The 22,706-nt window shown below is 45.0% G+C and overlaps 2 protein-coding genes across 3 annotated transcripts in view; one reads left to right on the top strand and one right to left on the bottom strand.

The window, feature by feature from the left end:
- Positions 1 to 284: 284 nt before the first annotated feature.
- S1PR3 (sphingosine-1-phosphate receptor 3) lies at positions 285 to 9,450 on the top strand. Of its 2 annotated transcripts, none has more exons than XM_075447125.1 (2): positions 285 to 371; positions 4,727 to 9,450. In XM_075447125.1, exon 2 carries the CDS (start codon positions 4,904 to 4,906, stop codon positions 6,047 to 6,049), a length of 1,146 nt encoding a protein of 381 aa, XP_075303240.1. In that variant the 5' UTR covers positions 285 to 371; positions 4,727 to 4,903; the 3' UTR covers positions 6,050 to 9,450. The 2 variants fall into 2 exon arrangements, with proteins under 2 accessions (XP_075303240.1, XP_075303241.1); XM_075447126.1 differs by lacking the exon at positions 285 to 371 and adding an exon at positions 502 to 587.
- Positions 9,451 to 9,924: 474 nt separating this feature from the next.
- SHC3 (SHC adaptor protein 3) overlaps positions 9,925 to 22,706 on the bottom strand; it is a 71,690-nt gene continuing 58,908 nt past the window's right edge. Inside the window, exons 11-12 of the mRNA XM_009936690.2 lie at positions 20,317 to 20,612; positions 9,925 to 17,381 (exon numbers count right to left, since the gene is read on the bottom strand). Of these exons, the coding sequence (XP_009934992.1) occupies positions 17,253 to 17,381; positions 20,317 to 20,612 (425 nt within the window). The 3' untranslated portion in view covers positions 9,925 to 17,252. The remainder of the gene's footprint in view (positions 17,382 to 20,316; positions 20,613 to 22,706) is intronic.

The following is a 22,706-nucleotide window of genomic DNA, read 5'->3' as shown; positions in this document are numbered from 1 at the left end:
CCCCGGCCCGCCCGTTCGCGGCGCCTGGCCGCTCGCCCGCGGCCGTGTCCCGACGGCAGCAGCCGGCCCCGCGGGGGCTTCCCCCCGGGAACAGGGCGCGGGTGGGTGGTGGCGGCGGGCGGAAGGGGGGCGGGCCGGGGGGGACGGACGCGGGGCGGGGGTGGCGGCAGAGCGGAGCCCGGAGGGGCCGGCGGGCGGGGGGACCCGCGCGGGGCGGGCTCCGGGGAGCGGCGGCGGGGGCAGGGCCGGGGCGATCCCAGCCCCGCCCGGCCCGGCCCGGCCCGGCCCAGCGCAGCCCGGGGGGCCGAGCGGCGCCGCGCAGCCGGTGAGGTCGGATGCGGCGGCCGCAGAGCGGCGGGGGGACGCGGCAGGTACTTCTCCTCTCGGCCGGCGCAGCCCTGCCCGCACCCCCGCTTCCCCCCCTCTCCCGGTCGGGGCGGCCGTCGGGTGGGGCGCGGTGGGCTGGGGGAGCGGGGCCGCCCCGCCTGCCGCGCGGGCTGCCGTCGGGGAGCGGGAGGGCCGCCGAGCCGGCGGTTCGCTCACGGGGTCGGGGCGGCGGCGGGCCGGGCAGAGCCCGAGACCCGTGAGTAAGTGCTTCCCGAGCGGGACGGTCACGCCGCGGGCACGTCGGGGATGTTCTTGGAGTGGCCCGGACGAGGCGGTGGTGGCCCCGGGAAGGTCGGGTCGCTGCGGCGGTGCGGATTTATCGAGCGGAGCGGTGGGGTCGGGGGCGCGGGGAGCCGGTGAGGGGGATGAGGGAAGGTGCCCGCCCTCGACGTGCGGGCACCGGGCCGGCCGGGAGCTGCTGCGGGCGGTACGCGTGTGCGCTGCTCCGAATCGCGAAGCACGAACCGATGTCTGAAATCCAGAAGCCAAGAAAAATAACCGCTTGTTAAAGGCTTTTCTGAGGCTGGAAGCTACCAGCACATTCACTTCAAAAGAAAGAAAAAAAACCAAACCAAACATTTTAAAGTTTATTTGAGTTGTCCAACACATTGTTCTGCAGCAGATGTTTGTTGTCCAAACTTCGTTTGCAGCGAGCACAGCCTAATTTCGGAGTGGAAATGCGTATCAAAATGTGCTGCTGTTCTCAAAAGCCTTTTCTGTTCTTAAATTTAATGCTGCCAGGGTGTGTGCCTGATGAATTACACGTGTTTACTTTTCATCTGGAAAGGCTTTGAAAATAAATAAAGTGTACAAAAGTTTGGCTTCAGAGACGCGTTCTTGAATTTCCCTTTGCCTTTCTTATAATTGTCGCTGGTGGGCAAGGCATGTGGCTGTGTGTGGAAGAGCAGGGAGAACTGCAGTGCGTGAGGTGAGGGCGGTGGTGAAGGGGGGTCCGGGCTCTTCAGTCAAGCCCGTGCGTGGATATTTGGGAGGCAGGAAAACACGATTCCAGCTGAACTGCCGTGAGTGTGCCAAACACGTAGCATTGTATGCTCTTGTGTAGGCAGAATTAGGTGGCGGAATCTGTTCTCGCTTGTGCTTTATTCTCACTTGTTGCTTTGAGTTCAGGATATTGTGAAAATTGAGAGCAGTTTGGCTCACTGTTTTGAAAATAGAAATTTCTTCTAGCTGTAAGGTACCCAGTGACTCATGAGATGGTAAAAGCCCTCAGCTCCCCATGGGACTCTTACCAAAGTGTAGTAGTGGAGATGTACAGAGGATGGTTGCTGAAGCCCTTTGGCATCCCCATTAACATCAGTTCGTGTTGTCTCCTGGCACTGGGAATTACACGTTCCCGGAGGAAAATTGGAGATTGACTCCAACCGCCTTACCCAGGGCGTTATCCTTGGGGAGCTAGTGAGAGGTACAGCCCTGAGTCCCGGGCTGCACCACTGCGTGGTGGGGCTTGAGAGGGCAGTGGAAGTGTGCCTTGCCATAAAGCTGATCGAGGGGTGGGGGCCTACTACGCAGCATTGCCCTTTTCATTGCACATGTGGCACAGGGACCATACAGAGCTTGGTAGACCCTAGGGACATGAGCTGTGGTGGCAAGCCCCTGCTCTGACCTGGAAGGGTGCTCAACCGTGCTAGGATCCTTGACCTCTGCAGGAGACCACACTAACTGCTGTGGAAACCCCAAAGTGCGGTGGTGGGCAGGGAGGTTTCCCAGGAGGGGCAAGCCATGGTGACCGCTGCTGACCCCAACTTCTCCCTGAATCCTTGGAGCAGGGAGGACAAGGATCAGCCAAACAGCTGAAGGACGCAACTGAATTGTTGACTGCGTGGCTGTGGTTCTTGACGTTGTGCCACTGCCTTTATTTGAGTAATTTAGCAAACGCTCTTTTGGCCATCACCAGATTGCCCCTACACTGCTAATGGGTTTATCTTTCTAGTGGTACCTGGCGGTGCGGCGGTAGGGATCCTCTGGTTTGCTTTAGAGGGAATAAAACTGATTTCCATGAGACTCAGGACCTCAGGGTATTGAAGTTACTAACCAAGGCAATGCTGAATGCACTATATGCCACAGACAGGCTCTTCAGGTCCTTTTTTAATATTTCGAGCTGAGGTCCATACTTTGCAGCTCATGGCTAGTCCTCTGTATGTGGCTGAGACAAAGAGGTTTTGAGGAGTGAGTTGTAGAGCTGTCAGGAAGCAGTGACACAGATATGCCGGATCTGGCTGCTGCTGGCTTGTTACTATAATATATAACCAACTTTTAATTTTTCTAACTGAAAAAATGAATGTGTGTTCTAAGTTACTGGCTACAGAGCAGGAGGAGAACAAAAAAGTAGTGTGGCTGAAAGATGCTACCTGGAAATCTTGCTGCCAGAAGAGAACAGATTTTAATTTTTTACGCTGTTATTTGTATTAACTTTCAAGTGGCTTGTGAGTGATATCCATTCCCTGAGAGTTCTGGCAAATAATAATGTTACAGCCCCCATTGCCTTGCCACTAGCCTGTCAGAGGCAAAGATTTACTTTTGTGATACTAAGTTCACTGCAATAATTTTAGGAGAAGTAATTAGAAACAGTGGAGGATGCCCTGTTTGATTTCTGCTGATGGAGTGCATTGTCCGTGCCTTCAGCCAGGGGAACTGGTATAGCACCATTGCCTTTTGTAGAGTCGTGACAGTTACAGCTGCTGAGCTGTGGCTGATAAAGTCCTAAGTCTGGCATGTAATTTTCTTCACAGAAAGAAACGTATTTGTCCTGTGGTAGTACAGTATGATAACTCTGTTTGAGAAAGACTTACAGAATCATTTATTTTGTTGCATGTGGTGCTGTTAAGTGATACGAGTATGATTCTCTGAGGCTACCATCAGCCAGTCTAGTGAATATTGCTAGTTGAGCTATCGTTAACAAGTACTTTTCTAGTGAAATGTAATTGTTTATTTTACAGTGGAAAGCACTTGCAATTCATATGGACACAGTGGCATTTTGTTATAAGCCAATACAATGAAAGACTGTGATAGTTTCTGTGATAACAGCATGCAGATTGTAACTGAATTGCAATTAGATTGAACCTTAGCTGAGGTGAAGTTGTTCTGTTGAAGAGCTTCACTGTTACCATGCTTCAGAAAAGCGGTCAACAACTCAAGGGCCCAAATCTGCTTCTGGGAGATGAATGAGCTGGTTGCTGACATCTTCAGACTAAAAAAGACTGAGGACACCGTGCAACAACTGTGTTTCTTGGATAATGTGTCTCTCCCAGCAGGTCTCTTCACCAAAGTAGTTTGGACGTAAGAACTAGAATGGGGAAATAATAACAGGAACAACAACAACAATAATAATAATGATAATAATAATGGATAAATAGTAAATTATTTTCTCAGAAAATAATTCTAAAACATCCTGAGTGTCCTAAAGAATTCAAGTCAATTTACTGTAGGCTTTTCTCAGCTATTACTTATTTCCTGAAGGAGGGAATCCAGGAAAAGGGAGCGAGTGAAGACAGGGTGTGGGTCATCCTTTAAATCCCTTTACATTCATCTGGGATGTGCTTTGCTCCTCCCCTCTTCCAGAAGCATTAAATGTATGCCTTGTATACATATGCAAAGGAAAAAAAAGTGAACCATAAGGAAAAGTTATGTGACCTTCTGTGTTTATTTTTAAAAGGGTAGTAGAAATCTAACTAATTTGAATGGGAAGTAGGATTTGGTTTATGATGACTGGCTTTCAGAGCATCTCCTTAATTGTAAATAGCACATTTCTGTACCATTAAGGGTGGGGAGTTATTTTAGGCGTTGGCAACATGCACCCTGGCATAAAGACCTGACACCAACTTTCCCAGGCTATTTGCTGCCTGAGGTCTGCATGGGGAGCTGGGACAAGCTTGGAAAGCAGTGAGTTTGCCTTGCTGCTGCTCAGGCAGTGATGGTTGGGCAGTGTTTTGGAAGCACCACACGCACTTAGGCCTTTCTGAGGAGGAGCGAGCCGCTTGCTGTGCAGACGGAGGCTGGCTGGGACCCCTTGCTAATCCTTCTCACTGCTCCTCTGCATTTCTTTCAGCACGGAAATTTTGTAGGGGGAAAGACATACGAGCAGTTCTCCACATTGCCCTCGTAGTTCCTCAGCAGAGCTGCATCTGTGCAGAGCATGGCTGACAGCCCACCCACAGCCACGTTGACCAGCATGTGGCAATGCTGGACCTTGGTGCCCCATCGTAGTCAGGGTCCCTCTCGGCTCCTGGGTGTATATGCTGTGGCTGTAGCACCCGCGTGGGCCGTGGGTGACATGGGAAGAAGGTGAGATTGATGTTTGGTTTGTTGTTTTTATTTTCAGAGGCTGCTTTGCGAGCTGCTCTGCCGAATTAATATGCGAGGCTTGCTGGAGCTGGGGATACCCACCGCCTGCGCAGAGGAGTGCTTGGAGGAGCGTGGCTTTATCTCCCTCTTGTGGAAAATTGTCGGAACTAAATTCTCGTGATACTAGGAGGAAAAGTCCAGCATTGGCGAACAAATGATGGCAGCAGTTACTGTGCCACCTGATGCTCTTGTGGGCCCTCAAGCAAATGAAGAGATGGACTCTCTGATCGTACTGCATTATAATTACACGGGAAAGCTTGTGTCAAGGGAAAAGGCAACTGACAACATAGATCTGCCCACTATTGCATTTCTGATCCTGTGTAGTTTCATAGTCCTGGAAAACTTGATGGTGTTGATTGCCATATGGAAAAACAATAAATTTCACAACCGCATGTACTTTTTTATTGGCAATCTAGCTCTCTGTGATCTTTTAGCTGGGATTGTTTACAAGGTAAACATTCTTATGTCTGGGAAGAAAACTCTGAGCTTGTCCTCCACAATCTGGTTCATTAGGGAAGGCAGTATGTTTGTTGCCCTGGGAGCCTCCACTTTCAGCTTACTAGCAATAGCTATTGAGCGGCATTTGACCATGATTAAAATGAGGCCTTACGATGCAAATAAAAAATACAGAGTGTTCCTTCTCATTGGTACATGCTGGCTTATTTCGATTTCCTTAGGTGCCTTACCCATCCTTGGCTGGAACTGTATAAACAACTTACCAGATTGCTCAACAATTTTGCCTCTGTACTCCAAGAAGTATGTTGTGTTCTGCATTAGCATCTTCATAGCCATTTTGGTTGCCATCGTCATCCTTTATGCCCGTATCTACATCTTGGTAAAGTCCAGCAGTCGTAATGTCACTAACCACAACAACTCGGAGCGGTCCATGGCGCTGCTTAGGACTGTCGTGATCGTTGTTAGTGTCTTCATTGCCTGTTGGTCTCCACTGTTTATCCTGTTCCTCATCGACGTGGCCTGCAGGGTCAAGGAGTGCTCTGTCTTGTACAAAGCCAGCTGGTTTATTGCTCTGGCGGTCATCAATTCTGCAATGAACCCCATCATCTACACGCTGGCCAGTAAGGAAATGCGTCGGGCTTTCTTTCGCCTTGTTTGTGGCTGTCTGGTGAAATCCAAGGTGGCCAGATCTTTGCCTATTCAGCCCACGCCAGATCACAGCCGAAGTAAATCCAGCAGCAGCAATACCCAGAAGCCAAAGGAAGATTTCCCACCGATGAATGTTCCCTCATGTATTGCTGAGAAAAATGAATCTTCATTTCACAACGGAAACTTCTGCAAGTAAAGGACTCGTCAAGACAAGTACTTTTCTGTGGCTTTTAAAGACAAGTGTAGTTTAAGCATTCATGCACGTAAGTCACAGGGGAAAACACTAACTACTCGCTTAACTTTGAGGATTTATTTATCACCAATCATTTGCTTTGGGTGTTCGTTCAGTAACACACCTGATTCAGAAAAAAACCTTTCATGCTGCCCAACAGCCAGGACAGAGTCCATGCACATCCAGTGACATTGTGTGCCACAATGGCATTGCGTGATGAGGCTGCGTTGGGCACTGCCTGATCTTCCGAGGCATCAAGAAAACCTGTTGGACTCTTCAGCACTCACTAAACACTGCTGACGGTGAGAAAAGGAGCCCGATTATTGCCGAGTAGGAGAAAAATTCGTTACGTATGTTGGTGATTATAGTTCTCTATATGTATCTTGCTGTTACATTAATGGCCATATATGTATGTGGCATAAATAGCTGTATATTTGTACAATTCCTTATTAAAAAGTTGTTGTTCAGTAAAAGTTTACAATATGCTAAACATTGTATTGCAGCATACAGTGTAAGGTGACAAATTATACAAATAAATGTGTTTCAATGGGGATATTTGAAAATATATGAAGTAGTAGCTTTTAACTGACAGGAACTTTAACATGTAATATCAATGCAGTATTTTTACTTTTGCCACTGTTATTCAAACTTTTTGTGTTTAGGGAAAGACAACATGACAGTTGTCACTGTGACATTTCACAACTTATTTTAAACAAGCAGTAGTAAATAACCATTGAGAGAGGCTGTATACGTTCGCTATTTAAAGTAGTGAAAATGTGACCCAACAATACACATGTATCGAGTGTATGTACTGTTTCAATGCATATATTTTTGCTTACTATTTCCAATGTATTTAAAAATGTATGTCAAACCTATGTAAACCTGTGTACTTTGTGAATGCACTACCTAAGCTGAGATTCTTCAGTTCTGAAAAGAGAGATGAATCATTTCAGAAAGCAATGAACCACAAACGGGTCCCTGTGGACTTCCTTCTTTTCTCTCCAGGCACTACCACAGCATGGGATTGTGTTAGAAATTCTCCCTGGGACTAGGTCCAGCCAGTGGGACAAGGTTCCATTTTCTGGCAAGGGGACTTTACACTCTTGTCATCTTCGGGCACTTTTGCGGATACAAGAGGGAAGATGCGGTACAGCAGGATCAGGCTGAAGGGCCATTTATACCTGACCCTGCCTTGGATCTGAAATGAAAGCCTGTTTAGTTTGGAAGACCTTCCAACTTTCCTGGAGCCCCAGACTTACTCTTTTGAGAGGCAGTTCCGGAGAAACTCATATGAAAACAACTTTATGGTTCATCACTGCCTTACCAAGCTCAGTACAGGGTGGTGTTCAGCATCAGGGGGATTCCATGAGACTTTGAGAAGTTAAGACTTCATAAACATCTGTTTTCAAGTCCCCGTGGAAATGGCCCGTGGTACTTTCATCAGTAGTACTTTATGGCTGGAGGCTTCAGTGGAGGTTGACAGGAAATTCTGAGATGAGTTCCCATTGTCTTTCAGTAAGAATGTAAGCATATGACTTTATTGAGCTCTTTCAAAGACTTGTGTTTAATGTCTCAAACCACACTCTGCCTTATGCACATTCAGAAGTAGTTGAGGCTTTTTTAATACACAGCCTGACAGAGCTCATCCTTAGCTTTACTCTGGTCTTTATCATTTAAAGCAGCAGCATTAGACTCTTCCCAAGCATGTACAGTGTAGAAGTTGTGTAATGTGTGTAGCAAAAGCTGTTAATATGTAGAGGTTTGCATTGTGATTATCTTTTACAAGTTAACAGTCTGCTTGTAAATGTTTTACGTTCATAGAAAAGTGTAAGAACAAAGAAAAACTGTATTTTAATGAAATAACTGTGAAAGAGTAGTAAATATTAAATAATTTCTACCAAACATATTGAAAAGCGGTGCACTTAGAGATGAAGAAAAAGCTAAACTAAGTTAAGCATGATATATGAACTGGAGATACAGGTTGGGTCAGCAGCTCTGTAGCTTTGTGAGAAATAGAACTGGTGACATTGCATTGCCGTGATTTGCTTAGAGTTTTAGATCTTACAGTGGTATTTGGCTATATTTTCAGTGTGAAGGTTCTCAGCTGAAGTTTTGTCTTTGAAAACTGCCAGCTAAAATATGTTCTAAATGTTATTTCGTGGGGTGGTGGCACGTGGCAGCATTCCTTGCTATTGTAGAGCAGAAAGGCCTTAGCAACACAACAGTTTAAGAAGACATTGTGGCTGACCCCACACCAACTCGCATGTCAAGGATGTTACATGATTCGCTGTATTTAGGTGAAAAAAAATGAACATTTTTAATAGCCAAAGTCCAAGAACATGCACATAAAGGTGAGTTTTAACATCTGGATTCTAGCTTTAGCTATTGTCAGACTTGATGCAAGGTACAAGTAATGCAAGCAACTCTGCTGTTAGAGGCCATGTGATTGCATGTCAGTACAAAAACCTGTCACTCTGCTTTGATTTCCTTCTCTTATTTTGGAGCTGTGGGGATATTTTGTTAGTTCACTACCCTGCTGTACTTGAAGCAGGCTCCTAAGTTTCATGGGTTCACATGTAACACTGATAATACAATTTACAAAGTACTTACGACTGAAGAGAAAAAAGCTGTTGTGGATACAGTCTTCACTGGGTACATCCCACTGGGACGTGTTAGGTAAAGCACAGACTGTGGAAGATTTCAGAGCAGTATTTTAAAGTAGGACAAGCAAGGACTTAACAGCAGTGGACTATAAACAACCAGGTAGATGTCCTGTCCTTGAAGCCGGAAAAATATGGAGAGTAGCTTCTTTCACTCTAAGATACTAGAAAATTCCTTGAAATACATCCCAGAATCCAAGTTTTTTATCACCTAGACTGATTTGAGCATATGAGAAACTGAATCAGGTCTCCTTTTCCCAACTGGTTTTGCATGGAGCAAAAGCTACAAAGGAGACTAACATTTCATTCCTAGTATTTCATGGATTGGAATATTTATTTTGGTTTTGGATTACAAAAGAGATGCAAATCAAATCACCTAAGGAGAAAAAGATTTCACAAGATGCTTTCCAAGAGTCTTTTATTGCCAACAGCCTTACAGAGTATTTTCAACTCATTAGGTACCATAAACATTTTGAAAACTTTTAATTAAATCTCAAACCTTTGAACCGAAGTTGTTGTGTAGCAGTCGTTTTCCAAAGAATTTTAAAAAAGGTTTTGGAAACCTTCTGTGGAAAACATGCGTTTAAACTCTGGGTGCCGTGCCTGAAAGCAGTACCTGTGGGAACGCTGTGCAGCTGAAGGCAGCTGGTTCTGTCTCTGTCACTCCCAGAGTCAGAGCAAGGCTTTGCCGCTGCTTTCTGGGGAGCAGGCTCCGTCCCCTGGCTCCCTTGCTCAGAGGGATGCCTGCTCCAGCAGCGCCGTGTGCAGCTCCCTTGCAAAGGCACATTTTACAAGGACCGACTGCAATTAGGATGTCGTGCTGCCTACGAGGTTTGTCGTTTCCAGCTGCTCTAGTAAGGAAATGGACAACACACCTGTGCATAAAGTCCAAAAAGCTGTGGACCTGAGAGCTGCCCGTCAGCCCCTGCTAAGCAGAGCTACACTGGCATCCGCCCTGGGTAGTGTCACTGAACTGACCAACACAACCAAGGGCACAGCTCGGCCCCTTGACTTTGCTGGGAGCTGTGGACCCCCACGGCCAACCCAGGCCTGGGGACACTCCCTTCTCCTGGCAAAACTCATGGGGGCAGGCACGGCAGCAGTGATCAGGGGTTTCTGCTTGGCTAGCATTGAGCTGTGAGGCTTGCCACAGCCCTGAGGCCTCCTGGCGCATAAAGTGGTGTGGAAACACCATGCACGGGCATGCAGAGGTGTGCTGGTGCCCATGCTGCCTTCAGCAGGCTGGAGGCACTATGCCAGGGCATGCAGAGGTGTGCTGGTGCCCATGCTGCCTTCAGAGCTGCATTTCTTCTCCGCAAGAGCAACATAACTTCCCAGGGCATCTCTGGGCTCAGCTTTTCTCCAAGTGGGTAGGAGGGAAGGGCCTTTGCATGGAGACACTTGGGCATTGGAGGAAGAGGATTTGGGAAATATCAGCCCAGCTAAGCTTCCTTCTGTTGTGGAGCCTTTCTACTCTCCATGGTACAGTAAACAGCTGCTCATGCATGGATCTTTTCCTTGCAGTCACTCTCCATGGAAAGACCATGGAGTTGGCTACCTTTGGCTACCCTCACCTATTCAGTGTGCCGAGCAGGAAAGCTATGTTTTCAGGAGAGGGCATCATATGGCCCACAAAGAGGACCTGTACGAGTGATTACTTGCATCTTGAAATGGTATTTGTTGAAAATGAACTTGTGGAAATCAGTGTTGCCTCTGTTGAAGTAAGTGGACCTCCTCTGATATAAAGTCAGTGTAACTGAGGTGAAACTCCCTATGTGCCGTTTGGTCCTCTTGACGTTTTTCATCCCTGTTTCTGCTGAGATGGGTGTTCATTGATGTATTAATGTTCAGTATCCAGGTAAGCTGTGTAGAATTTCAACAGGTATACAGGTATACAAAATGCTACACAATGGGTATCCCTTCAGGTAAATAAAACAAAAAACAAGCCACTAAGGACCCTGGGCATAGGAGAACAGACTCAAACCCACTTTACATGCATTTCGATTTCAGAGTAGTGCTCATTATTTTATTACTTTGGTTAATCATATACAAACTGAATAATCAGAAAACAGTTGCATGACACTTATATTCCAAATTGTGTTGCTCAAGGACTTCCTCAGAGACAAAATTCGCCTCTATAACCAGAATACCACAATCAGCAGACAGGCAAAAACTTGAGATTCACAAAAGTCATTGGGAATATAAATGATCACAATATTTCCACATACATTATTTTTCCTGCAATTCTCAGTTAAAAATGTTTCTAAAAGTAATAAATATTAATAAATAACAAATGTACAGTCAAACTCCCTTTTACAGCAAAATAGTCACTTTTTTGTTTTGTTGTTGCTGCCCGCACAATGCAAAGAAAAATATTTACCTCAAAAGAAACCTGGCATCTTCGAGGTTTAACTCTGCAGGACTTCACTGAGAAGCAGTTATCACACCAATCCAGCCACAAAGGATACAAATATATATCAATTATAATCTTTACATTCTTCATTTAATAAAAAAATTTCGCTAATTTTGAATGACTATTTGCCTGGTTGTGTTTGGTGGTTTTTGCCTCATGGAAGAGAAAGGAGAACTGCTGGAAAAAGCTGTCATTTGGCCTGTACGTTATTTGACCTTCATGATGAAAAATGTAAATCTGCATGTTAATCTCAAAATCTCAGGCTACTCTCCTTTTCTGAGTCTTCATGTCTCCCATGAAGTGGGGTAGCTTTAGCTTCTTTCTTCCTTTGGTTTCCACGGCCTGTTCTGTTGCCAAACAAGGTTTAAACATTCTTTATTTAGCTTTTCCCCTATATGGTGCTTTTGCTGGAAATGCGTAGCTCTGAAATCTTATCCCCTTTACTGAGACAAAAAAAAAAGCCCTGCTTTTTCTCAGTGGAAGCCATGCAAGATGCTTATTTATATTGGAGGGTGCAGTGGAACAGATTAGGGCTTATGAACATAAATGTCTCAAAAATTTGAGACAAGCCGTAGGCATTGCCTAAGTATTTTGCAGTTCCCCTCCCCAGAGGTTCTGCTTTAACCCTGTCAACCAATTAGCGTGTTTATAATTTGGTGACAGCTGTCTATTCTCGTTAGTGGCTTATATACCTACTGGTTCGTGTTTCCAGGCTGCACATTTCTCATCCTTGGGGTTTTCTCTCCCACGACAGCTTTTCACTCCCTATCCAAGCCTCTGGCTAACTGCAGGCGAAGTGTATGTCCGTGTTATCTTTTCCACAGGCCTGCCCTTGTTCCAGCTGCATCCAATGCAGATGTGAGGAAGGTCCACAGACACTGTGTGCGAGCGAGCAGAGTTAAGTACAGCTGAGCACAGAGCTTTTAGTGGGAATTTGCCCATATCCTGACAGTTTCGAGCAAGCAGTGATTTGTGGAGAGTGCAGCCCTAGGTCTGGGCAAAAAGACTATGCAAATCAACGTATTTTCGACAGTACAGTAAGGTAAATCTGGCTTTGGATTTTATGCAGACATATTTTTAAAATGTCTGGAAGATAAAAAGGGAAGTGTGTCTGTTACTTCAGCTTAGCCTTTGTTTATGCAAATGTGGTTTACTTAATATAAACTCTTGGTTCTGCCACTTCAGATAGACACTGGATGCTAAGAACGAAAGCTTGAAAGCAGGTTTTGTAACCTGTTGTCAGAACATTCACAAGTTCCAAATTTCCCCTTTAGAGCTGTAAATTTCCTGGAGGCTGCAAAACTCTGCTAGTTTTCAAAAGGAGCATTTGCTACTTACAAATATCTAAATATGCATCAATTCTATTGTGAATACATTGTATCTGGCATCTGGCACTTGATGTGCCAGCAGCAATCACACTGTGGTATAAATTTTATAAATTCTCCTCATCTTACCGCACAGCATGATGCCTGGGGACCACGATGATAAGAAATGTGAGCATATTATTCCACAAAGGAGAAAAAGAATGAACCCAGGATATAGGCAGTTTAGTGCTGGCAGATGACATTTACCAGACTTCTAGTGAGCATTTTCCTCCGGTGACAGTGCATATGTTGCGCTCAAATCTTGGTCCCATACTATGTCCTTTGTTCAAGCTTGTATTGAACATGTGTGGCAAAGAAGTTTCTGGCAGAACTGGCGTTATCTCCCATTGTGAACCCTGTAGGATTGTCCTGGTTTTGGCTGGAACAGAGTTATTTTTCTTTCTGGTAGCTGGTGTAGTGCTGTGTTTTGGATTTGGGATGAAAATAATGTTGATAACATACTGATGTTTGTAGTTGTCACTAGGCAGTCAAGGACTTTTCAGCTTCTCTACACTAGCCTGGCCTACAAGGTTTGCGGGAAGCTGGGAGGGGACACAGCCAGGACAGCTGACCCAGACTGGCCAAAGGGATATTCTATGCCATACAACATTGTGTGCAGTGTATAAGCTAGGGGAGCTGGCAAAGGTGGCAGCAATCACTGCTCAGAGATGGGCTGGGTATTGTTCATCAGGTGGTGAGCAATTGCATTTGAGCATCACTTCTTTTCTGCATATATTATTATTACTACTATTATTATGTCCTTCGTTTGCTTTCCTATTAAACTATCTTTATCTCAGCCCATGACTTTTTACTTTTTCCTATTCTTCTCCCCATCCCACAGCAGGGGAGAGGGGGAGTGAGTGAGCGGCTGTCTGATCCTTACTTGCCGACTGGGGTCTCACGACAAGGATGTGAAGTGAAGGGAAGCTACTGTATAACTGTCTATCCTCACTGTGTATGCAAAGCTCTGGGCAGGGAGGGAGGCAGTAAGCCACGGAAATTGCATGTCTGCCTATGGTCTTCACCCAGGCATGGCCAATTTGGACGTCCTCTTCTTGCATTAGGGAAGGGAACCTGGGAGTCCTCACACTGAGCAAACTCCCACTGAAGCCAGAAGGTAATTCAGTGTTCGAATCACATTTTCTAAGTCTGAGGTTTCATTGCTTCTGAAGGTTCTGAAATAACTGGAAGTTTGGGAACATGACTGTGTCTCAATGTCCAATCTGTCACTGCGAGCCTCACTGGAAAATTTTATTATCCTAATAATTACTATAGATCTGTGATAAAATTAGTCAGAAGCATTTGGTTCACTTTTGAAGGCTCTTTGTTTAAAGGAATCGAATGCATTTTCATTGACCATAGTTCACATAGTTGTAACACAACTGGAATTAAAACTGATAATCTGAAGGACTTGCAATCAATGTAGACAGTCTTGTAGGATACTTAGAGTTTCAGTTCTAACTTCTCAGCTGTCTTCTGAGAAAGTATCAAAGGATACCATAATATTGTCTAATCTCAGTGTTTTCTGTTGTATCTATGTAGTAAATTTGTTCTTTCAGTAAAGTCCCAGTTCTTGAAGTCATGGTACTGAATTATCACCAGCAAGTGTCTAGGCTTTGGGATTACATAAAAGAGAATAAAAACAAATGGTGGGGGGACTCCAGACCAAAGGCAAACATTAAAAGACTGAAATTATGCTGTCAGCTGTCTGCTTTTCAGCCAATCACACAGCATTTGAGCCCATCTCATAACTTCTACATCTCTTAAAGTGCTGGCAGCGTTGGCTCCTCACAGAAATGAGCCCTGCCTCTCTAGCAGGTTCCATTTGCTCCTGCTGAGCTCAGTGTAAAATGGTCTTTGACTCTAATGACAATAGGCTTGGAACTGCTGTACAAATGGCTGTATAGTTTTCATAACATTTTCATATAGGAGAAAGCCAAATCTACCAGCGTGACAGTGACAAAAAGCAATGGCAGGATCCACATAAGGAGCATTGATTGGCCCACATGCCCTTCCTTCTGGACAGCTTTGAGATCGTTTGGTTCACAGTGACTTAGAATAAGCCTCTGGATCATCACGCCTTGCCAGATGGGATCTCCTGGCCCACTGCGGCAGCAGGATACTGTGGCAACCCAGAGGCGCTACCAGTACCTCGGACCAAACTGCATCTGGTCAAGCTATGTGTAACCTTCGCATCCTCAATGGGCAAGTTGGCTGCGCTGACAGAGCAGCTTAAAATAGCCACATTTTCCTGGAGACAGAGTTTGTGAAATGTAATCTGGGGAATTTATTATTTCTGTCAAGTTGTTTCATTTTGTGTCTCCTTGCCACCTGCTTTAATTTCCAAAACATCCAGCTAGGTGGCTGCTACATTATTAAAGCTACAGCTAGGACAACGGTGAAAAAAACCTGATGCTTATTTCTCTGTATGTTTACTGCCATTGTTCATGCATCCATATCTTCTCACAATTTTCCAGGCATACACTAAAAGGATATACAGGAATCTGAAACAGACACAGGCAGCAGGTGGGATTTTTGAAGGCACCTAAGGGAGTTAGGTCCCTGGCTCTTACTGATGTACAACAAAAGAGGTGTTCTCTTGTAGTTAGTGATATCACGCTAAAAACTTTCCAGGACATGGCTGTTGGGAGGTAGGAGCATGGAATGACAAGTGTTATATAAGACAAAAAAGGTGGCAACTGAGATACTTCAAACTGGAATATGGTGAGCCATGGATGCTCTTAAATAAAGTCACTTTTATGGATACTGCTTTAGGGTATAAGATCTCATCACCTTCCCTTGCAATTTCCAACCTGGTAAAAGGACAACCCAAATTTTAAGAATTCCACTAACCTCAGTGCCATACTAATTTGGGTTGCAATGCAGCATTTAATTCCTTTCATTTGCTCTCAGCTCCCACCTAGACCTAGAAATATCAACTAATAACTATCTATCTGCAATAAAATTACTCAGAAGCATTTTGCTCTCTAATGTGTTTGTTCAGCTTCTGAACGTCTTGACTACAGAATCAAGTGTATTTTTATTGCATGCATCCCGTGATTAGTCTTAAGCGCCTCGATCCTTTTCATTCTTGAGATCAACCAAACCCAAACTTCCCAAGTTGCAACTTCACTATATTTCAAAGCAGAAGGTACAAGAAAATTATTTCAGAATTTTAATATAATGATCCTACCTGAATGGATCCTAAGTGAATACTTTAGTCAGTTTGGTTGCAATTTGACAAATTTTTAAACTTAGCAAATTCTGAAAAACAAATCTAGTTTTAAGTAGATTTAAGTATTGTCTACTTCAGGATAGGCAGGTGCTTAGCCTAGACTTATCCTGATGAATCTTGACCTTTATGAATCAAGTCCAAAGATTTGATCTGAGATACTGGTGCTAGAAAAGACCTTGGAACGCTGAAGGCTAAATCCTGACTCTGGCACAAACTTTGCCTTTACAGGAACTGTGTCTATTGAATTTGGCTCTTGATAAGCTTCATAAAATAGGAAAATAACTTCATACAGTGCTTGCATTTGGATAGTGTAAACTTCCTTAAAACATTCCCCAGTATCAAAAGCCAAGGTCATTTCTGCCAGAAATGCATCTTTAGTGTATGTGTATTTTTCGACTAGATATTTAGAGAAAAGCACTATATTTGCAGTACCTGTAACTTGCTGAAGGCCATAGTCAAGTTATGCTTTGGTAGGTAAATGCAAATGATATCATTTGCAAAACTGACCACTGAGTCATGATAGTTTTCACTGTTTATAAGAAGAAAAGGTTTTTCAGATATGTCTTTGACCAACCAGGTACATCTTGCATTAAACCTATAAAACACAAGTTATCTGAACTTGGCTAATCAGTATGTAACATCTCATTGAAGACTGGTAGTCAAGGACACCTAGATCTTCACCATAAGCAGAGAACTATTTATAAATAACCTTAGCACTCAAGTTAATAAATTAAAGTTACAGAATATTGTTATAATATAGTTAGAAAAATCAAATGCACACACCTCGTACACAAAGATCACACCAAATCATTGTTAGAGTGAGTTACAAATGTTTTGAGTAGCATCATATAAGAATTCAAACTTGACATCAGAAAGATAAAATGCTTTTGATATCAGTGACACTGAATAATGCTTCTAAAAATCATTTTATGCTAAATTTCCGAGCTGGAATACCAGTTGCAGAATTCAGACTCCTTCCATGGTTAACCAGCGTAATCCACCTGTTATCCCCATAGTTGTGCTTCTTAGGTAGAATCGGAAATAAGATTCCTAATATTAATTTTCTCAAGAAATTGAGACTGCTGAATTCTATTTTTATCTGAACAATCACAAGTGGCATTTTTCTTCCGGTAAAAACACATGGCACAGAAGATAGTTCTAGACTGTGAACAGACTGAGTTGAAAAATATAAATATATACCGTATTTATATATATAACGTGTATATATACACTATCAATATTCACATTAGAGAATCTGAACTATTTTATTGAAATTAACTCTTTAAGAAAGCCTTCTGCTGTGACTTCATGTCTATGTAAAGCATTGAGAATTTTCAAATGTGTCATGTAAAATGGGGCTTCTTAAACCTCAAGGAAATATACTGGTGAAATATATGTGGATATGCTGCGCTTTTGTTAATGTACATGTTTTTTCCGATCTGCAATTTCCACCAGTTAGAGTGCAAATTACAAAAACTAGAATAGTTATCTGTAATCAGTGTTTCCTCTCAGCAGGCTGCTGCAGGCAAAGTTCACTCCCAGAAGAAACTATTGGCAAGTTATTCTCAAGGTGATGATTGATAAGATGACTTATGCTGTCAAAGACACGATCTTTTGTACGAACCTTCAAAAAAAGGATACAAGAAGATAGATTAAAGAGCAAACAACTTTTCCCCTTAAATTTGCACTAAAATTCTCTAAGAATAAAATGACAGAGTTAATCATGTTTTAGAGACTGATCCCTCTCCCCATCAATTCAGTGGAAATTTGGCATTTCTGGAGTTTTTCTCTTACTCCCTCAATTCTCTCCCAACAGGTACCTTGCATGCTACCTCTTACTCTTTCTGAATAGATCTGCTTGAAAACTTTATCACATTTTGTTTCACTATAAGTAGGATTTTTAGATCAAATTTTCAAGAGACCACCTGCTTGCTTTAAGTGATTTCACCTTTTTCATTAGAAAGAGATCTCCCTCCAGAGATGCCAGAACCCAGCTCTTCTCCATGCACCTCAGCACCTTTGTGCTTTCGGTAACAAAGACCTTCTTCTTCAGGTGCTGGAAAATTCCCTTCCCTGAAAGCAATCCAGCCACCATATGTGCTTGGCTTGGGTTTGCCCCGTGCAGCATGGTACGCCATTTATATAGACCATTTACCAGCCCTCTGCACTGGCATCCTGCTAAGTAAATTATAATACCCATGATAAGAGGAAATTGATATTGCAAGGTAAAACAGTCAAAAATCAGGACAGCCCCAAAACTAATCTATGTTGCAAACCAGTGTTCAATTATTTAACCACATCTTCATGGAACATTTCCTTCGTATGTTTAAAAACGTTAGGCATACAACTTCCACAGGCAGAGCAGAGGTCCTCTCAAGCAAATGTCATGCTGCAGTAAAGCTTTGTATTGGGATGGGTTTACGCTGCTTCAAGCAGCACTTCCTGGAGAGTATCCAGCGGAGGGCTACGAGGATGGTGAGGGGACTGGAGCATCTCTTCTACGAGGAGAGGCTGAGGGAGCTGGGCTTGTTCAGCCTGAAGAAGAGAAGGCTGCGAGGGGACCTAATATATACTTACAAATATCTCAAGGGTGGGTGTCAGGAGGATGGGGCCAAGCTCTTTTCAGTGGTGCCCAGCGACAGGACAAGGGTCAATGGGTACAAACTGAACCACAGGAAGTTCTGTCTGAACATGAGGAAGAACTTCTTCCCTCCGAGGGTGACGGAGCACTGGAACAGGCTGCCCAGGGAGGTTGTGGAGTCTCCTTCTCTGGAGATATTCAAGACCCGCCTGGACAAGGTCCTGTGCAGCCTGCTGTAGGTGACCCTGCTTTGGCAGGGGGGTTGGACTACATGACCCACAGAGGTCCCTTCCAACCCCTACCATTCTGTGATTCTGTAAAAGCCTGTGAACACTGCTCTGAAGTGAGCCGTGTTGTCTGTTTTCCTTGAACTTTTCTCAGAAAGAGAGAAGAAATTTTGTTAAAACTTTCCAAAGCCAGGTTATGCTGTGGTGAGCACCTCGCTTGAAATATTTCAGTCTTCATCATTAAGTTCTGGCAAAACTGCCAGATGCTTAGCACAGGATATCACAGGGCAAAAAGAGAAACAAACAGCTACGATGGCAAATGATGCTATCTACTCAGTCCACGTGTAGCTACGTCACTGAAGAAAGCCAACAGGCCCTCCCAATTTCTGAAACACTGCTTTGAAACATCACTTTCTGTAATTATTCAAAGCTGCATTTTCAAAATGAAAGATACCTTTAAAATAGTAGTGACTTGCCTTATCTGTATTCAGATACCCCAGTCCACTCAGCTGAGTTTTCCCACCGTAGGCAATACGCTCTGCCATCACCAGAGTTCAAGCCCTAATTCTAAATCCAGCAAACATCCTGCAGTCCTCCATTTTAAGCATCCCTTACCTGAACTAGAGATCTTTTGGGGGTTTTTGTCAGCTGGATGAGAGCAGAAGCAACTGGACAATTAGCTCTGCTCTGAAAACACACCCATAATGGCTCTAACGTGTCGCCGGGTAATCTGTGAGTGCAATTAATTTTCAGGCAGCCTTGGTGTGAACTGGTTTTTACAAACGATCGCGCCAAGGCCACGCAGAAGGAAATGCAAAGCCGCTGGCACGCTGCTGCAGCTGGCCACACGCTGGCATTTCATCGACGGCTCTCCGCTTCGACGAGCCACAGAGAGGGCTGCTCAGGGGCCACATCAGGATCCCACAGATCACACGGACAGCCCCAATGACCTAAGTGCGGCTGCAGAAGAGTGTTGTTGTTGTTATTATTATTGAGAGACTGTTGCTGTCAAGAGGTGCCTGCCGACCGAGGAGCTGCAGGGCCATTTGGGCCATGACAGCACATCGCAAGGAGGCCAGGAGAGGGGAGAGGTGTGGAGAACAAGGAGGTCCCTACGCCAGGAGGTCAGCAAATTCCTGCTGCCCTTGGAGGCACCCCGGGAAAGATGGGGGTGGGACAGGGACCTCTGTCCTTCACCTACGGGCCCCGGTGGTTGGCACCAGCCAAAGGCAAACGCGTTCTCCGGCTGCCCTCGTGTGGCACACATCATCACATCACACGTCACGGCCCCGTGGGACCGGCATGGCGGGGCTGGCCTGCTGCGGACGGCGGGCTTTCTCGGTTGGTTTGGAGCCCGTCACCCAAAGCTGTCCTCTGCAGAGGAAGAGGAGTGGCCTGCCCTCAGTTACCGGCGGCCGGGAATAAAACCCGTGGCGACGTTCGCGTTCTCTCAGAGCCTGGCTGAAGAAGACTTGACTTTGGACGGGACTTCCGACTAGGGCCCTGCTGCGGTGGCGACAGCTTGGCCATGCTGGGGAATCAGGTCCCTAAGACTCCCTTGCAATGTGTGGAAATCATGTGGTGGGTCTTCTGCTGGGTGCCAGGGAGAGAATTAGGGATGTGGTGGCGTATGAGAGACACGAGGCTGTACCTATGATTAGTTGTGAATAAGCTGTAAACAAGATTAAGCACATTTAGAGAACACACTTAGAGTCAGAAACCTTCTGTGTTCCCAAGGAGTCAGCACTTACAGTTCCTTCTGGATCCACCAAAAGAAGGTGTTTGGCTTGTCCATTGTGCATGCCTGTCAGCACATAGGAGCCGGGATTTGTGGTACTCTTCCTCACGAGGAAGTCTCCACATTTCTTCAACAGCTGCTCTGCTTCCTTCCTGCTCATCTCTCCTTGATACCACGGCTCTGTCCTCAGGTCTTCGGCTACAGTCCAGTCAGCTGCTCTGGATAAAAGAGGACTGGTGCACCCAGTGGAGGTGGACTTACTCAACACAGCCTCAGGTGTTTGGTGCTTGAGGGCATCTTCAAATGGTTCTGGTTGTGGAAATAGAAACAAGGACAAGATCATTCAAAGGTAAATCATGCGACAAAATGGTGACATTCCAGTCATTTTTAGCAGGATTTATTTTGTCTTTTAGCCACTTCCCTTCATCTTTATGAAAATATGAGGGGAGATGTACTGCTAGGCCTACTGATTTATGGGTTATATCAAGACTGAGGAGTGTAATGTGTTAGAAATGTATGTTATGCACAGAAAGATGCTGACAAAAATCAGAGTGAACCTTGGCAGGAGTTTGTGAAAGGTAGTGACTTTATTTCAGTAATGGCTATTGTCAACACTTGCATTTATATGCCATGGTACCGGGCAGAGCTCTCCTTTTATCTTGCCAGGTACATCAGATAGTTTCATTGCAAATAAATTGCATAGTATGGGTGCCCAGTGTCATTATACTCATATCTGGTTTCCCTTCAAGCAATATATTCATTTAAAAATTATCCATTAGTGAGACCCCAGCCCAAGGGTATGTCTGGAAGGGATCCGTTAACCTTACCACTCAGCCTACCCCTAGCCTCCACCTAGGAAGAGGACTTTGCAACATAGACACAGGCTAACACCTTTACCATGATCTACCAAGCTGAAATCAGCCTCGGGGAAGCATCTTTTAAACCTCAGCTAAATCCTGAACTCAGTGTTACTTTCTGTAGCGTAGAATGAAAGGATGTGTCATTACAGATCTCAGCAGTCTTACAGAAATAGTAAATAGGTCAATGCATGCTTCATATGTGCTGTACTGACCTATCGGAAGCTATTGTCCTTGCAAGACCTTCATCGGGCCAACTAGTGCATATTAAAAAGTTATTGTTCCCACTAGACTTACTAAAGGACATCTGCAGAGCAGTACCATGAAGCAATACGCCAGCTCTAAATAAACTGCTGAGATGTGAGTACATTGCTGTGCTTGCATGGGGCCACAGAGAAGCTAATTTGGCTCAGAGAAATAGGGTAAATACTGTGCTGTCACAGCTTGTTGACACCTCAGCTGATTCTTAAAACCAGTTTGTATATGAATTCACTACAAGGCAGTCTGCGCAAAGCCTAATAGATTGGTTGACAAACCACTAACTTAGGGCTAGTTGACGTGTTTTCTAATACTACTTTTCCCCAATGATCCAATCGTTAATGAAGATTAATCATAGAACCATAGAAACACAAAACGGTTTGAGTTGGAAGGGTCCTTAACATCTAGTTCTAATGCCCCTGCCATGAGCAGGGACACCTTCCACGACACCAGATTGCTCAGAGCTCCATCCAGCCTGGCCTTGAACACTCCAAGGAGGGGGCATCCACACCTTCTCTGGGCAACCTGTGCCAGTGCCTCATCACCCTCATAGTGAAGAATTTCTTTCTAATCTGAATCTACCCTCTTTCAGTTTAAAACCATTACCCCTTGTCCTGTCACTACATGCCCTTGTAAAAAGTCCCTCTCCAGTTTGCTTGCAGGCTCCCTTCAGGTACTGGAAGGCTGCTGTATGGTCTCTGTGGACCCTTCTCCAGGCTGAACAGCTGCAACTGTCTCAGCCTTTCCTCATTCGTCTGGCCATCATTCCTGTTCCATCCATCTGGCCATTTTTGTGGCCCTCCTCTGGCCCCACTCCAACAGGTCCATGTCTTCTCTGTGCTGAGGGCTCCAGAGCTGGACGCAGGACTCCAGGTGGGGTCTCATGAGAGCAGAGCAGAGAGGCAGAATCATCTCCCTTAACCTTCTGTCCACGCTGCTTTTGATGCAGCCCAGGACACGGCTGGCCTTCTGGGTTGCAAGCATGCATTGCCGGGTCATGCTGAGCTTCTTGTCAACAAGCACCCTCACGTCCTTCTTCTCAGGGCTGCTCTCAATCCATTCTGCACCCAGCCTGTGTTTGTGCTTGGGATTGCCGTGACCCTTATGCAGGACTTTGTACTTGGCCTTGTCGAATTTCATGAGGTTCGCGCAGCCCTTGTTGGCAAACTTGCTGAGAGTGCACTCAACCCCACTGTCCATGTCGCCGACAAAAATGTTAAACAGTGACGGTCCCAACACCAACCCCTAAGGAATGCCATTTGTCACTGGTCTCCACTGGGACATCGAG

The sequence above is a fragment of the Opisthocomus hoazin genome, chromosome Z, assembly GCF_030867145.1.
Source record: "Opisthocomus hoazin isolate bOpiHoa1 chromosome Z, bOpiHoa1.hap1, whole genome shotgun sequence".
In the NCBI taxonomy this organism is placed as follows: domain Eukaryota; kingdom Metazoa; phylum Chordata; class Aves; order Opisthocomiformes; family Opisthocomidae; genus Opisthocomus; species Opisthocomus hoazin.
This window is presented reverse-complemented; position numbering and strand designations above follow the sequence as displayed.

Excerpts from the sequence above, each read along its gene's own strand:
- S1PR3 (XM_075447125.1), top strand. The coding sequence starts at position 4,904 with ATGATGGCAGCAGTTACTGTGCCACCTGATGCTCTTGTGGGCCCTCAA.